This window comes from Nannobrachium achirus (genome assembly GCF_963921795.1).
Source record: "Nannobrachium achirus genome assembly, chromosome: 7".
In the NCBI taxonomy this organism is placed as follows: Eukaryota; Metazoa; Chordata; class Actinopteri; order Myctophiformes; family Myctophidae; genus Nannobrachium; species Nannobrachium achirus.
The window spans coordinates 1,757,418-1,774,883 of NC_137816.1; the positions used below are offsets into that span (position 1 = coordinate 1,757,418).

The following is a 17,466-nucleotide window of genomic DNA, read 5'->3' on the forward strand; positions in this document are numbered from 1 at the left end:
AAAACAAAAATTAAAAGTATGTCATGACATCACAGGTAACATCCTATTCTTTGAGCTTTTGGGCCTGTGGCTCCCCGGCTATAGTGGTTATTATTGGGCAGTGCAGGAGACGACAGTGCAACTTGACTGTAGAATCTGAAAGTCAACAGACTCCATACGAGTATAGAACACAGAGAGGTAACTAAAACAATGTTAGCCTTTTGGCTAAAAGGGTTCTGTTGGCAGAGGAATACTGACTCAGATGTTCATACAGCCAATATTGTCAGCCAACACATGGAAAAAAGGAAAAGGAGAATAAAAGTTAAAAAAAAAAAAAAAAACAGTTTCACTTTAGCAAGGCTAAAACAGAGGTGGATTAAGTTAACATAAATATACGGTAGATCCTGAGAAACATAAAGGGTTCAAGGCAGACTCAGTAATGTTCATTTACCTGACTGTACTTCAAGGTCATGTTCTTCTGACTGCCTCGCAGTAATTTATGGACTTTTTTTTTCTTCAAATCTCTAACAATGCAAGTCTATTTGTTGGCCATTATCTTTATTTGCGCCACTTTCACAATATTTTGATCCCTGAATGTCAGGTGCCATCCATCACCGAGTCTCACTTCAACCCCAACAATGTCCGGTCTGAGAATGATTCATTTAAGCCTGGGACAGGGACGTGCTGGGCCCCTGATTCAGCCCGGGAAAAAGAGTTGGAGAGGCCCTCATTGCGCGCTATAGAGAGATCTCTCTCTATAGCGCTGCTGCTACTCAAAGATTTGCCATTTCAGATCATGACAAGTGACAAGCCAGTGGGCCAATTACATGAGTTATATTTTGTCGTTGTCGGGTGGAAACCTTGTACCGGTATGTCCAAAACCGTTTGTTTTGTATTTATCATTTAAAAAATGATTTACCGATCTACAAGCACACAACGCCTCGTGGTGCGAGGCGTTGTGTGCTTGTAGATCTGCTGTTTTCACTACTTTTGTGCAATGGCCTTATATGATGAAGCAGGGCTTTGCTTTGCGGGAAAAAAATTACAAATTTGAAACTTGGAGATACGAGGTTTCTGCCCGACAGTGACGATTTACTTTGTTGGCCGCCCATCCCCCAAAATGGAACGGAGGCCGACATTTTATTTATATTTTTTTCCTAATGACCCGTCTGGGCCGGCCGGCAATGAACCGGACGTTCAGGAGTTGTCCCGCTTTTCCCAATGGCCAGCACGTCCCTGGCCTGGGATAGGTTCTGCGTCAACCACTCAACAATATTGGAACTTTCTGAACACGCCTGGCGGGAAAAGGTTGCTTTACTCCCAGTCAATGAAAGGGCACAGGAGGTGGATGGTGAAAAGAAGGGGGGGGGGGGTGCTCTGTGACACTGGCCCCAGGCCTGTTCTAACCGTCCAGGAAGAATAGAAGGGAGACAATAATGCACTGTTTGTGTGTATTAAAAGAGAGATGTGAAGAGAGATTGAGCGAGAGACAATGAGAAAGAGAGAGACAGACAGACAGGGCGAAGACAGAGTAGGGGGAGAGAGAAGGAACCATTGTTATTGCTCCAGTCCCCCCAGGCTTGGAGGGCTGGGTTGAGATATGGGCTGGAAAGAAAGAAAAAGGGGGGAAAAGTAAGGAAGAACCAAAGAGAGAGAAATAAAAGTGAGAGAGTTTGAGAGATTTACAATCAAGATGTCGAAAAATAGGCCTCCTCCCTTTCGACGAGTACGGCGCAGATTAATGGAACACCTCGAATAATCCCAAACACGCGTGAGCGCTCAAACACACACACATGCATGCATGCGTGCGCGAACACTAACACAGGCGTGCAAACATCAATCACTCGCTGACAGGATTATTCATATCCATATTTTTCTTTCCAAATCCCTGCAGTGCTCTGAAACAATAAATGGCTAAACAAAACAAATCGTGAACTTGGATCAGTTCCCAGAGACCTTGTACGAGGCCGTGCATTTTCTCCCTCAAGCTTCCCACGTCTGTTTAGATGTGTGTAGTGTGGAGTACTGTTACTCAAATCAGACGGCATAACCATGCAGCCGATGACTGGCAACTGTACGGCGAACAATGACAATGAATGTTTTTTCTTTGTCTATGAATTGAATACCAAGGACCTCCAACGGAAATAAGACCGCGAGGGCTTTTTGGGGATGTTCCTTTTAGGCAGGGTGTTTGACTGTACTTGTACTGTACTACGTTTTTTGTTTTGACTGTACTTGTACTGTTCTTCATTGTGTCTAATAATTAAAAAATTAAATCTAAAACCATGACTCCACGTTGAGTTTGGGGTGAAGTTGCGAGAACATGCTGGTTTACTATCTTGTTCAGAGAGCTATAGCAAATTTTGATTTAGTTTTAGTCATAGTCTTTTGAGTCATATTTTAATCAGTTTTAGTCTGGTTTTAGTTGACTAAATATCATAAGATTTTAGTCGACTAAATGTACAGTCGATTTAGATCTGGTCCGTGATGGCGTTGAAATGCCTGATTCATACCCAGCTGTGGGCCGAAAATATCAGATCTACAAGCTCAGCTTTTCCCTCCACTGGTCCCTCAACTAACACATTGTCTTAGTTTTGTCTTAGTCTTCCTTATAGTCATCACAGCTTAGTTTTTAATTTAGCTTTTGTTTAGTTTTCGCGAGTGAAAAAAGGTAGTCGACGGACATTTTTAAATGAACACTGATCAAAAGTAGGTTGTCTCGTGCAGAAGCCGGGAATGTGAGGTCAGACGAGCGGGAACGAGAGAGAGAGAGAGAGAGAGAGAGAGAGAGAGAGAGAGAGAGAGAGAGAGAGAGAGAGAGAGAGATGAGGTTGTACTGTAAAGCCTTAATTTATACTTTGTAGTATAAATGAGCTATAAGGCCATAAACCGCGTCTTAACCCATTCAGAACGGATACACAGTACTGTGTATTATTATTTTATGCTTTAACTATTGAAAAACAGCAGATATACAAGCTCACAGCTAGCTTGTAGATCTGCTATTTTTGAAAAGTCGTGAAAATTTGAATTTTGACCCGATTCTATAAGTGTCTTTTGAATCCTTCTAAGATTTTTTGAAAAAACCTATGTTTCTATGTCAGCAATCTGGCCAGCCATCGTCAAAGAAAAGGTCCTTTTCACTTCAACTGGAGCTCAGTTAGTCTGTTTTTGAGAGACTATCATGTCAGTGGTTCTCAAACATTTTCATGTGAAGGACCCCCAAAATTATATTTATTTGGCCACGGACCCCCATCTCAAAATATCTAGTTCCAGGGACCACCCAGAAGCAAAATTTGAGTTACAAACGTTCGCTTTGAAAACACATATATTGAAAGATTTGCACACATTTTCACAGCTTTTTCAAAAATAGCAGATCTACAAGCTCGCAGCACGGCACTCGGTGCCGCGCTGTGAGCTTGTATATCTGCTATTTTTCACTGGTTAAAGCATTCAATAATTCTAGGCCTAAATGGGTTTTAAGGCACAGTGAGTCGGCATATATATATACTCTTTGAGTCTGTCCAGACGCACAGCTCTGCATTCCGGGCCGGCTCTCCATCCATTGATCTCTCCTCTAGGAAGGGAGAGAGATGGAGATAGGCCATGGGGAGAGAGAGAGAGGGGGGGGGGGGGGGGGGGGGGAGATGTCAGGAGGAGAGCTTTTATCACTGATTAGCTCCCATTGCTCCTCTCCGACAACACCCCCCACCCCACCCCACCCCACCCCAGACCCCACCCTGACAATGAGATGGACAGCAGCAGAGGGACAGACAGACGGACGGACGGACAGTCGGACGATATAGGGGTTTCCTGGCAACCGCTATCGAGCGGGCAGCGGGGGGATCAATCTCCAGCTTGTGGGCGGTGGATGGATGGATGGGTTTGGTGGAGGAGGAGGGTTGGGTCTGTCGGGGTGGCGTTCCTGTTCCTCCCCTGACAATATGGGCTGTAAGTGGTCTGTTCTCTCTCTCTCTCTCTCTCTCTCTCTCTCTCTCTCTCTCTCTCTCTCTGCTCAGCTCTCTTCACCGCCACCACCCCTCCGCTCCCCCCCTCTCCGTCCATCTCCACCTCTCTCTCTCTCTCTGTCAGATGTACAACACGACGGCCCCCCCCCTGTTTCCTGACGCGCGCCAACGTGCCCGCCCGCTTGCTTGCTCGCTCGCTCGTTCGCTCTGTAAATTGGATTGAGACGTGGGCGGCTAACAGCACAATGCACGGCACAATGAAACAAACCTGACGTCTTGGGAACCAAAGTGAAGAGAAGAAAGGCAGTCACTTTTTTTTCCCCCCCTGTAATATCTGTAGATCAGGGGTGGGCAACTTTGACGATGGAGAGGGCCACTATATTTTCACACTCACTCCAGAGGGCCACAATGCATATACAGTAAAAAATAGCAGATCTACAAGCTCAAAACGCGTCGCAGTAGATCTGCTATTTTCGCTATTTTTGAATTGGAACCCTGTTTTTTTTTTCTTGAATCGGAATCCTGAAAAGTACATTTTGTATTTAATTTCAAATGCATTTATATGTTCTTGTGTTAACTTTATGAACTTAAATACAAATACATTGGGCTATGTCTTTAAGCTACTAATATAGACTGAAGTAATGAAAGCATGTCATGCTTGGAACAGCCACTAATCACTAATATATTACTATAGTATTCCGATATTAACCTGAGGGCCGCATGAAGTGAAGGTGGGGGCCGCATGTGGCCCCCGGGCCGCCACTTGCCCATGTATGCTGTAGACTAATACTTGGTGAAATGAAAGTGGCACTGCTGCTAGCAGCCAAGGGGAGCAGGAGGACAGTAAAGCGCCTCGAGGCCTTGGGCACTTAACGGACTATGAAGAAAAAGATAGCGACAAGCCAAGCACTTACAGCCCGTGTATTCCAGTCAGGGACATGCTGGGCCCCTGATTCAGCCCGGGAAAAAAGAGTTGGAGAGGCCCTCATTGCGCGCTACAGAGAGAGATCTCTCTCTATAGCGCTGCTGCTACTTTGCCATTTCAGATCATGACAAGTGACAAGCCAGTGGGCCAATTACATGAGTTATGTTTCGTCGTTGTCGGGTGGAAACCTTGTATGTCCAAACCGTTTGTTTTGTATTTATCATTTTAATAATGGTTTAAACTAGTGAAAGGAAAACAGACGATCTACAAGCACACAACGCCTCGCACCGCGAGGCGTTGTGTGCTTGTAGATCTGCTGTTTTCACTACTTTTGTGCGACGTCCTTGTATGATGAAGCCGGGCTTTGCTTTGCGAAAAAATGTACAAATGTTAAACTTGGAGACACGAGGTTTCTGCCCGACAGTGACGATTTACTTTGTTGGCCGCCCAGCCCCCAAACATGGAACGAAGGCCGACATTTTATTTGAAGGCCCGGGAATGAACCGTCCGTTCGGGAGATGTCCCGCTTTTCCCAATGGCCAGCACGTCCCTGGTTCCAGTCTTTTTCCTGTGCCCAACAGCCCTCTCTCTCTCTCCTATGGGCCACACTGTGAGCTCACGCTTCCTCTCAGGACAGCACCACTCGTAGTGGAGCTGGCTGGAGAGGGAGAATGTAGGTCACATGGTCCGGTGCCAGCAAGGAACCCTTAGGGGAGGGCGATCAAACTTCCTTCCCTGTCTCTCTTCCTACCATCCAGCCCCCCGCTCTCCCCCCCCCCCCCCCCCCCCCCCCTCGCCCCCCCGAGATCCTCGCTTGCTTTGCCCGGGCGCGAGTCAGCCGAAACCTTAGGCCTAGAATTATTGAATGCTCTAACCGGTGAAAAATAGCAGATATACAAGCTCACAGCTTCTGGGGCGTCCCTGGAACAGTGGAACTAAATATTTTGAGATGGGGGTCCGTGGCCAAATAAATATCATTTTGGGGGTCCTTCACATGAACTGAGCTCCAGTTAAGTGAAAAGGACCTTTTCTTTGACGATGGCCGGCCAGATTGCTGACACATAGGTTTTTCAAAAAATCTTAAGACACTTATAGAATCGGGACAACATTCTCATTTTCACGATTTTTCAAAAATAGCAGATCTACAAGCTCACAGCGCGGCACTCGGTGCCGCGCTGTGAGCTTGTATATCTTTTTTTGTATATCTGTTTTTCAATAGTTAAAGCATAAAATAATGATACACAATAATGTGTACCCGTTCTAAATGGGTTAACCGCTACGAACCTCCTCCTCCTCCTTCTCCTCGGCCGTGAAAGGTTTTGCCCCTCCGCCTACCCCAACCCCCCACACCACCACACACAACCTCGCATCCATCCCTCCAAACCTCTCCACAACCCCCACCCACCCAGCCCTGATTCCAAAATCTGTGTGTAACCTGAGCAGGCCAAGAAAGCCCTTTCTGGACAGAGTGGAAGCTCCGCTCTCACCATGGCCTCTTTAGATAAGCTTCCTCTGCCCTCTGAACTCACACAAGATGATCCCTCTCTCTCTCTCTCTCTCTCTCTCTCTCTCTCTCTCTCTCTCTCTCTATCTTTTGTGTTTCTCTCCATTATGATGCTGCCTGTGTCTGTCTGTCTGTCTGTCTGTCTGTCTGTCTGTCTGTCTGTCTGTCTGTCTGTCTGTCTGTCTGTCTTTCTTTCCCTCCCTCCCACCTGATCTCTTCCTACTTTAACACTTCCACCATTATTATTATTATTGTCCTTCAACCGCCCCCACTCACTCTCTTTCACGCGCACGCACGCACGCACGCACGCACGCACGCACGCACGCACGCACGCACGCACGCCCACAAACAAACACAGAGGGAGAGAGGCCCAGCATGATGCTTACATCTAGGATGTTTTCACCGTAGTAAAAGTCTACAACACTTTTAAAAAAGCAAGGATAACAACTCTATTCTACACATAGTGGAGGCAGAGCACCGTGGCTGTGCAGAGCTGCACTAGTGGCGTTGCAGTGCATGGCCTTCAGGGTCTTTACTTTTCTTTACCCTGTCTCTTTCTCTCTCACTCTCTCTCCATCACACTCCAACACACAAGAAAGTGGGAAGTATAGAAGGAATAGGGAATAGAAGTCCTGACGTCATTCGTTCATTCCCTGGGTTAACTCCCATTGGGTCAACTTAAAATCGTCTCATATAAGCATTGCGTTCCAAATAAACAAACTATCTCGGCGACATCGTCGGGGAGGTGTAAATCTGTATCATTTACGATAGTCAGTCACTCATATATTGATACAGTCTGTTTCTGGCAAAAGTTTTTTACTAATTCGGCGGCAGTAACATTTTCGCGTTTTCTCGACATCGGTTGATTCTTCATATCCATATGAGTCAAACCACCGAGATCATTTGCTTATTTTTGGAACACAGTTCTTATATGACACAAAATGAAAATATTGTATGGGAATTCAGAATGAAAAAAAAAAAAAAAGAAAAAAAAAAACGCAAACGAGGTAAATGATGTCAGACTTGGGTGTGCTATAAGGAAAGGAGGGGGTTTTGAAAGCTTGAGCGCTCCCGTCTTTACAGTGTGTTGATGCAGTCTTTCTTTATGACTGATGATGGGGCGAGCAGATGTCTGAGGGGAAAAGCCCCTACTGCGAGGCGAGGCGGGGTGGGGTTGGGTTGGGTGGGGCCTGGGCGATGGAGGGGGGGGGGGGGATGCGAGACTTCCTGGTTTCGACATAACAACACAAACAACAACTAAAGTCACACAACATGAACAAAAAAACAACAACGTCATGATCAACAAAACAATGTGCAAACGTCTCTCATATAAATAGACTACAGCCAACGCATTGTAGAGCACCATGGGAAAGGGGAGAGAAGGTTAGACAGTGTGTGTGTTTGTGTGTGTGCGCGCACGCACGCACGCGTGTGTGTGTGTGTGTGTGTGTGTGTGTGTGTGTGTGTGTGTGTGTGTGTGTGTGTGTGTGTAAGCGCATGCCTGCTCTTTAAGAACTGGCATATGCACGTTTTAGTTTGTGTCATCACTCGTCTTCGTTTGCATTCTTCGTGTGTATGTGTGTGTATGTTTGTGTCTGTGTGTGTGCGCGCCTAAATCGGTAAAGTATTTGCATGTAACGCATCTACAGCCACATGTACTAAGAGCAGGGGGAGGGCGGTTGGGTGACGACCGGCGACGTCTGCTGCACGGGAACGGGTGGGGAGGTGAGGTGGGCGGGTAAGGGGTTGGGGGAACGTTGTCAAAAGGTCCGTCTAATGCAGTGGTTCTCAAAGTGGATTCGAGGGACGAATGCTGCGGGCTCCTTTACACGGGGTCTAAACTGACCCATTCAAGTCTGTAACTCTGACAGTGTACAAATGGAACCAAATGAACCCTGACAGGTCCATTTGGTTCCATTTGTACACCTGTCAGAGTTGAGGGGACACCTTGAAATGTCAAAGTTTTGAGAAGCAGTGTTCTAACATTCCAAGAGGCCTACTACGGAAGTCTGTAACTCTGACAGTGTGCAAATGGAACCAAATGAACCCTGACAGGTCCATTTGGTTCCATTTGTACACCTGTCAGAGTTAAGGGGACACCTTGAAATGTCAAAGTTTTGAGAAGCAGTTGTTCTAACGTTCCAAGAGGCCTCCTACTACAGGTGGGTTGTCGCGTTGCGGAGTTACAGGGGTCTAAATTGACCCATTCAAGTCTGTAACTCTGACAGTGTACAAATGGAACCAAATGAACCCTATCGGATCCATTTGGTTCCATTTGTACACCTGTCAGAGTTAAGGGGACACCTTGAAATGTCAAAGTTTTGAGAAGCATGTTGTTCTAACGTTCCAAGAGGCTGTCGCGTTGCGGAGGGGGCGGTTCAGACCCACTCCTGCAGCGAGCGCTTGCAGTGCACCAGCAGCCTTGGCGCGCCCTTCCTCTGCAGCGTGTTGATGATGGCGTAGATCAGCCCCAGGATGCACAGCACCAGGAAGAGCGGGATGGTCACCATGAGGATGTTCATGGTCCTCTCCTCGCTGTCGTCCACCTTCAGCACCACGTCCACCTCGTTGGTGTCCTCCTCGCGCCCCTCGCGCTCCCGATCCCGATCCGCCGTGTTGTCCGTGTTGTCCTCGGCTCCCCCTCCTCCTCCGCCCTTCCCGCCGCCGCCGTCTCTGTCCTTGTCTCCTCCTCCGGTTCCGGTTCCGCCGTCCGTCCGGTCCTTGCCCTTGTCTCCGTCGCGGCCGCCCGTCACGTCGGGGTTGAACGGCGGTCGCGGCGGGGGTTGGACGTCCGGGTGCTTGGGTGGTTGCGCGTTGGTGGTGTCGGTGGTGTCGGTGTCGTCGCGGTCCCGGTCCGGGTCCAGGTCCACGCTGCAGCCCATGAAGTCCCGCAGGATGGACTTGGGGTAGCCCGCCTCGCTCTTCATGCGGTGGTTGTCGAACTTCCAGTACTTGGAGCCCTTGTAGAAGTACGTGTATGCTGTGGAAACGACGGAGAGAGAGAGAGAGGTTTAAAAATCACACCCTGTGTGAAGGGAGCGGCGCCTTTGAGTTAATTTCGTTAAGCTATATGAACTAGAGCAGGGGTTTTCAAACCGGGTGACGGGGCACCCTGGGGTGCCGCGACGGCAGTCCAGGGGTGCCGCGAGATCATTTGATAATATTTGGAATTTATTTGGACACTTGAAAAAATATTTTAGTATCATTTTAAACTTGAAGTACAAAGTAATTTTCAGTCAGTTCTAACCAAATGGCTATTATCTCGACGTTTTCCTCGCAACATAATCACTAAAACATCATTACTGTCAGGCAAAAACCTCTGTCGCACAAAACTAGTGAAAACAGCCGATCTACAAGCACGTATGTTTGTAGATCTGCTGTTTTCACTAGTTTAGTATATGTTATGGATGATAAATACAAAACGAATGGTTTTGGACATACAAGGTTTCCACCCGACAACGATGATATGCTATAAATATAAGGTGCTGGGAGTGAAAATTATAATGCAGGGGACTAGGGGTGCCTCGGATTTAAAAAATATTTATGGGGTGCCCTGAGACAAAATAGTTTGGGAACCCCTGAACTAGAGGTTATGTTCTTGTCCATTCACTTCGAGGCTGCTCAACAGTGCCACTTGAAGGTAGGTCACCCAGCGGTATTGCCGTAGCTAAAAAATCTGGGAAATGTCAAAACACGGAGGTAACATTCATCTGAAGCATTCAGAACTCAAGATGTGGAACTATGTGAGGCAATAGCGGAGAAAATATTTAGACTTTGATAAGATTCAAAGCATTTGAAACATTCAGATGGAAAGAACATGTGTTTGTTGATGTCACCTTAAAGTAAAAGCAAACATGATGTTTAAACCGTGCAACCAGCCCACAAAGTGTTTTGGAGGCATGTGAGAGACATAATTTAGTAGATTATGTGAGTGGAAACAACGTGTTATTGAGTGTACCACCACCTTAGTGGTAGCACTGCTGTAGGTGTTAGCAGGGAACTCACACGATCCTTTCTCTTTACATTCTCTCTAATTAAACATGGGAACATGATGCTGCCTTTCCCCCAGTGTGGGATACCTTACACACACTCACACTCACACACTCACACACACAGGCATGCAGACATCACCCCTACTCTGTTTATTGACTGAAAGACCACTCCCTGATCCTTTGTCTCAGACGTGTCCATGGTGACCCATCACACAACACACACACGCACGCACGCACGCTCGCACGCACGCACGCACGCACGCACGCACGCACACACACACACACACACACACACACTTCGTATTTCTATATTTGTGAGGACATCAACATTTTAGGAAGGCTGAAAATAGCCTGAAAGATATAGCAGATGTACACAAACTCAAACATGTCGCAGTATCGTGCGCTGTGGCAATTTATCAGCACACGACATTGCCGCACAACTATAGTATGACAAAGCACAACTATAGTATGACAAAGCACAACTATAGTATGCAAGGCAAGCTCATTTACACTTGTATGCGGCCAGCATATACGTTCGCCTAGCATTCTTTGCAGACCTTTAGCTCCTTTCGGAACCTCTCCCTCCGCTATGCAGCTCCTCACTCTTCATGTTATGAGTTTAAATCACTCATTTTGTCAGAGCTGCATAGCGGAGGGACTCGGGAGAGGTTCCGAAAGGAGCTAGCAGACTTTACTGTGTGTGGGTGAGTCTATAAAGTCTATGTAAAGTTATTTTATATAAAACCTAAAGGAAAATACATTAATTGAAACTAAAATAAAAACAACAAATTAACGATGTAACTGAATAAGAAATATAATTATATTAAAAATGTTGTGTTATAGAGTATTGGCACCGAGCGGCAGGCATGCGTGCGTGCACACACACACACGTGACGTGCATGTGACGTCATGAATTTAGAGGGCCAACACTTCAGAAATCCATGTCACACCACTGATAGTATGACAAAGGGAAAACTCTTAAACCCAAACCCTGAACCATAAAAACATACAATTATTTTGCGAGGACCAGGAAAATTATCCTCAACTGGGGACATTTGGCCCTCATAAGTATAGTAATACACACATTCACATGCATGCACGCACACACACGCATGCACGCACGTGTGTGCGCACACACCACTTATCCACTCCCTCCGCCCATGCTCACCTCCATCATCGCTGAGGAAGGCCCCCTTGGGAGTGGAGGGCACTGAGGAGCCCCATACGCTGATTGGCTTGGGGTAATCCCTGTCGGCCGCTCGGGACTGCTCATTAAAACGCCAGTACCTGCACAGAGAAGCCAGGGACAGACAAAGCGTTAACTGTAATTATAGCATACATGGGCAACTGGCGGCCCGGGGGCCACATGCGGCCCTCACCTTCACTTAATGCGGCCCACAGGTTGATATTGGAGTACTGATATATTATTGATTTCAGCTGTTAGAATTCCAAACATGGAAAAAATGACCGACTTTAATTACTTCTATATTAGTAGCTAAATGACTAGTATTAAAATGTTACTGTATTTTTTATGTCCAATGTATTTGTATTTAAAGGAGTAGTTCACCCCCAAAATGACTTTTTTTCTATTGATTACTCATGCCATGGAGAGTAGAGTTCAATAATATTTTTTGGTTTTTGTCACATTCCTAAGACTTGATTTGAGTAAATTTACCCCCATTGATTCCGGATGGTGACCCGTTTCGAAACGGGTCACCATCCGGAATGAATGGGGGTAAATTTATTGTTATCACATTTATGTCTTAGGAATGTGACAAAAAACTAAAAATATTATTGAACTCTACTCTCCATGGCATGAGTAATCAATAGAAAAAAAGTCATTTTGGGGGTGAACTACTCCTTTAAGTTCATAAAGTTAACATAAGAACATATAAATGCATTTGAAATTTTAAAACAAAAGAAGAAAAAAAAGTTACTTTTCGGGATTCCAATTCAAAAATAGCAAAAATAGCAGATCTACAAGCTCAAAACGCGTCGCCCTGCGACGCGTTTTGAGCTTGTAGATCGGCTATTTTTGCTATGTATATGCATTGTGGCCCTCTGGAGTGAGTGTGAAAATGTAGTGGCCCTCTCCATCATCAAAGTTGCCCACCCCTTGCCTATAGTATGTTCGTCAAAGCGTCCACGCTTGACAGCAGTCTGTGGATGTTCCCAGCATCACCAAAGAAGAGCACAGCCAAAAGTCACGTGATCTCAACAAAAACTAGATGGATTATCCTACTCTTTGCTTTTTGGTGAAAACAAGCCACAGTCACCTGGCTATGACTATGCAATGGATTATCAAGGACGGACAATTTCTTTCCTGACACAAGGGAAACCTGCATGCATCTTTTGAGACCACCCCACAATGTTGAACGTTCACAATGGTAAGTGTGGGTGTATAGATGGTTTTGGGATATAAACATCAGCACTGCTGTGATTAATGTTCCGACATTTTATTTAATTAAACAAATAATTAAGTAACCTGGGAAATCAGAGAAACAGCTGTTAGCTAGCTAACTAGTTGGACAACAAAAACATAATTTACATATTTTTTCAATTATTATTATTGTTTTAAATGTGCTCGCCTTGTGGTGTTTATACACCACGACAGGACATTGACATCACATCTCCTCACAACAACAGCATGTTGAAACAAACTTATATAATGTCTTTAACCCATTCAGGCCTAGCATTATTGAATGCTTTAACCAGTGAAAAATAGCAGATATACAAGCTCACAGCGCGGCTGCAAGCTTGTAGATCTGCTATTTTTGAAAAAGTCATGAAAATGTGTGCAAATCTTTCAATATATGTATTTTTAAAGCGAACGTCTGTAACTCAAATTTTGCTTCTGGGTGGTCCCTGGAACAAAATATTTTGAGATGCGGGTCCGTGGCCAAATAAATATCATTTTGGGGGTCCTTCACATGAAAAGGTTTGAGAACCACTGACATAGTAGTCTCTCAAGAACAGACTAACTGAGCTCCAGTTCAAGTGAAAGGGTTAGGGTTAGGGTTTGCTGACATATAGAAACATAGGGTTTTTCAAAAAGATCTTAGAAGGATTCAAAAGACACTTATAGAATCGGGTCAAAATTCGAATTTTCACGATTTTCAAAGTGCCGCGCTGTGAGCTTGTATATCTGCTATTTTTCAATAGTTAAAGCATTAATGATACACAATAATGTGTACCCGTTCTAGGGCTGTGATCCCTACAGTGGCATCTACTCTATATCCTCTTGCAGTGTGTGAGAAAGACTTGGTGAAAGATAAAGGTTCACAGCAGTTGCTCTGTGTACAGCTATGTTTTTTTTAAAGGGAAAATGTGTTCTAAATGTTTTCCCACAATGCGATTGATCTGTTCAGTTCAGATTCATGAACATGAACCCCTCTCCCTTTCAAAGCTTAGAGGCAGAACCAGGGACGTGCTGGGCCCCTGATTCAGCCTGGGAAAAAGAGTTGTAGAGGCCCTCATTGCACGCCATAGAGAGAGATCTCTCTCTATAGCGCTACTGCTACTCAAAGATTTGCCATTTCAGATCATGACAAGTGACAAGCCAGTGGGCCAATTACATGAGTTATATTTTGTCGTTGTCGGGTGGAAACCTTGTATGTCCAAAACCGTTTGTTTTGTATTTATCATTTAAAAAATGATTTAAACTAGTGAAAACAGACGATCTACAAGCACACAACGCCTCACGGTGCGAGGCGTTGTGTGCTTGTAGATCTGCTGTTTCCACTACTTTTGTGCAACAGCCTTGTATGATGAAGCAAGGCTTTGCTTTGCGAAAAGAAATTGCCAATTTGAAACTTGGAGATACGAGGTTTCTGCCCGACAGTGGCGATTTACTTTGTTGGCCGCCCAGCCCCCAAAATGGAACAAAGGCCGACATTTTATTTGTATTTTTTTTCCTAATGGCCGGCCTGGACCGGCCGGGAATGAACCGGCCGTCCCGCTTTTCCCAATGGCCAGCACGTCCCTGCGCACAACTGCCTCGCTGTAAATTAGGTCTTCCACAGACAAATCCCAGAGCTGCTCCATTCAACAAAAGTCACAATTACCAAGCTATTTAACACACAGACTACTTGCTGGTTCACACGTAAGCTCAATGGAAAACGTTATAATCCACTTGTGTGGACTGAATTAAGTTCAAATCGAGTTTCCCATTTAAGCATCAAAGCAGTTCAAAACCCTGTCTGGGTCGCAGCTTGTTTCATAAAACATACCTGAGTGAACTGAGACTAGTTAGGAATGTTTTTTTTTTTTTTTTCAAAATATGTATATATTATTTAATATAATTTTTATCCCACGACTTTTGTAACCCATTTTTTCACCCAGTGCCAGCCTAAGCTGTAATCCTGGGAGTGATCACGCCGCTTCTTTTCACCTGACTTCTTTTCACCTGACTTCTTTTCACCTGGACGTAACGCGTGGAAGGAACACGTTATTCCAACCCGTTCCTTTCCCCTCCATCAGGCGGGCCAGGGGGAGGCATTATAGAGACCAAATGGTTGGTAGTTTTACATTTAAATTTCATATAAAAAAAAAAGAAAAAAAAAAAAACACCTTTCAGGGCTCCAATAACCAATTAGTTAAAGCGCGCACCAAACAGGCTCTGATATCTGACAGCAAGTCCCGAGTTTGATTTCCGGGCACCTTATTTCCTGTCTCTCTACGCTGTGGACCATCATTACTAAAGGCCAGATAGAAAAGCAAGAAACCTTAACCTTAACCATTTTCAGGAGCAAATAAAAAGCATTATTCTGCTATTACCTCCGCACTATTTGAAAAAAAAAAATAGATAGCGATGAATAAATAATAGATAAATACCGGTACAACTTATAAACATGACATGTTTTCATACTATCAATTTGCATCATGAAAGTACAAAGTGTACATTATATGCACTGAAGTGTAAAAAACGTTAGTTCTTTACCGGTCTCCTTGGAAGAAATAGGTGTAGCCAGAGGGCTCCCACCAGATGGCCGTGTCTATACGATCATAGGGAATGTCTCTGCCATAATCTGTCAGTTCCAGTGGATAGCCAGGCTCCAGGTTGGCCTCCCGGAACAGCCAGTATCTATTCCCTATGGGGGAGGGGAGACAAAGGGAAGAAGAGGAAAGAATAGAAGACAATAGATGGAGAAGAGGAGAGATAAGAGGAGGAAAAGGATGAAGTAGAGGAGGGAGAAGGGGGAACAGCAAAGACATGGCGTGATCAGGCAAGAGGGACATTTGCAAGACTTCCTGGTTTTTAGACATAACGACACAAACAACAACACAAAAGTGTCTTCATAGGATTTCTTGTCCATGACCGTTACACTATTACACTTTTATATACACTTGAGCCAAACGCTTGTGAAAACAACGAATAAATGAATAACTAATAATAATAACATATTCCATCATTATAACTAACTAAACATTCTTTTAAGTATAATAACCTGATTCCAGGAAGCTTTGCTTTTCTGCAGTGCACAAAAGTCACTTTCAGGGCCTGAAAATAACTTTTTGACACTCTGTCATTTTAAAGTTAGGAGTATGTGTAACTCCAGAACCAAAAGAGTTAGAGACTTGAAACTACTCTTAAAGGATAATTTAGGCCATTTCAGCCAAACTAGGAAGTCTGGAGCTATCCAGGAAGCTTTGCTTTTCTGCAGTGCACAAAAGTCACTTTCAGGGCCTGAAAATCACTTTTTGACACTCTGTCATTTTAAAGTTAGGAGTATGTGTAACTCCAGAACCATTGTGTTGTCTTGTGTGTTGTGTTTTGGTCTGTTTTTTTTTTTTTGCTGATTGTTTTGTATTGCATATTTACTGTATACTGATCCCCTCGAAAACGAGATTCAGCATCTCGAGGGGCTATATTCCTAATGAATAATTTCAATATATAAATATATACGGTATACACATGTATATAAGAGGGACACTGAGAGAAGGGGAATGGTACGGTTACAGTGTGAAGTGAAGCACAGAGGAGAAAATTGTTTTTATGGTTAACGGTCCTTATGGTGCATGCAGTGGGACTTTCCCCTCCCGTCCACTCCCACCGAGGTGGTGTGTAGCTCTGGAAACTCTTAACGCTACCATACATGCATAGATATGCTCCCCCCCCCCCCCCCCCCACACACACACACACACACACAAACACACACACGCGCACACAGAGCTAATTTACTGGCACCGAAACGCAAAATAATTGAAAAGGCATGAGAACAATTTTGGGGTGTAAATCGTGTGTAAATGCAACAATGACTTGCTGGCATGAAAACACACACACACACACACACACACACACACACACACACACACACACACACACACACACACACACACACACACACACACACACACACACACACATTTTACTAAATTTCCCCCTTGGGATAATAAAGGTATCTATCTATCTATCTATCTACACACACACAAAAAAAAGAAAAACAGAAACAATAAGTAATACATCATGGACTATGGGTTTTTGGGTTGGGCCTGAATTGGTCCACCAGGAGTCGTTAGGCTATAGCTATAGACTTACGCTCCGTGTAGCAAAAAGGAAAGTTTTATTATTGCCGGTGTGTTTCAGACACGGGAACTCCGTCCCCGAGCGCGCTTACATCTCTCTTCCTGGCTCCGATCCTTTTCTCTTACTCCATCTGCCCCTCCCTCCCTCCCTCCCTCCCTGCAGCCTCTCAGGCTCCTGGCCGGGCTCCATCGCTTTAAAAAGCCAAACTTCCTCGCACAGCATCCAGGTGGAGGGAGAGGCTGACGCAACCCCTCCCTCCACCCATCAATCCATCCCTGTATCGGCATAGCTCAGGGGTAGAGAAACCGTTATTAGAGCACAAAGGGTTCCCAGTTCGAATCCGGGCTCCCCCAGAGTTAATGTCGAAGAGTCCTTGAGCAAGACTCTGAACCCCTAGTTGCTCCCGGTGAGCAGGTTAGTGTCCTGCATGGTTTCCTCTGCCATCGGTGCGTGAATGTAATGCACAATCTATGTAAAGCGCCTTGGATAAAAAGCGCTATATAAATGCACCATATTACCATTTATATCGTCCCTAGATCCATCCATCCATCCATCCATCCATCCATCCATCCATC

General features: G+C 45.0%; 1 protein-coding gene across 1 annotated transcript in view; it reads right to left on the minus strand.

Annotated features, from left to right (window-relative positions):
- Positions 1-8,751: 8,751 nt before the first annotated feature.
- mmp15b (matrix metallopeptidase 15b) overlaps positions 8,752-17,466 on the minus strand; it is a gene marked incomplete at its 3' end in the record, with an annotated part of 57,918 nt that continues 49,203 nt past the window's right edge. The window contains 3 exon segments of the mRNA XM_080729534.1: positions 8,752-9,353; positions 11,534-11,652; positions 15,305-15,455. Coding sequence (XP_080585660.1) covers positions 8,752-9,353; positions 11,534-11,652; positions 15,305-15,455 — 872 coding nt within the window.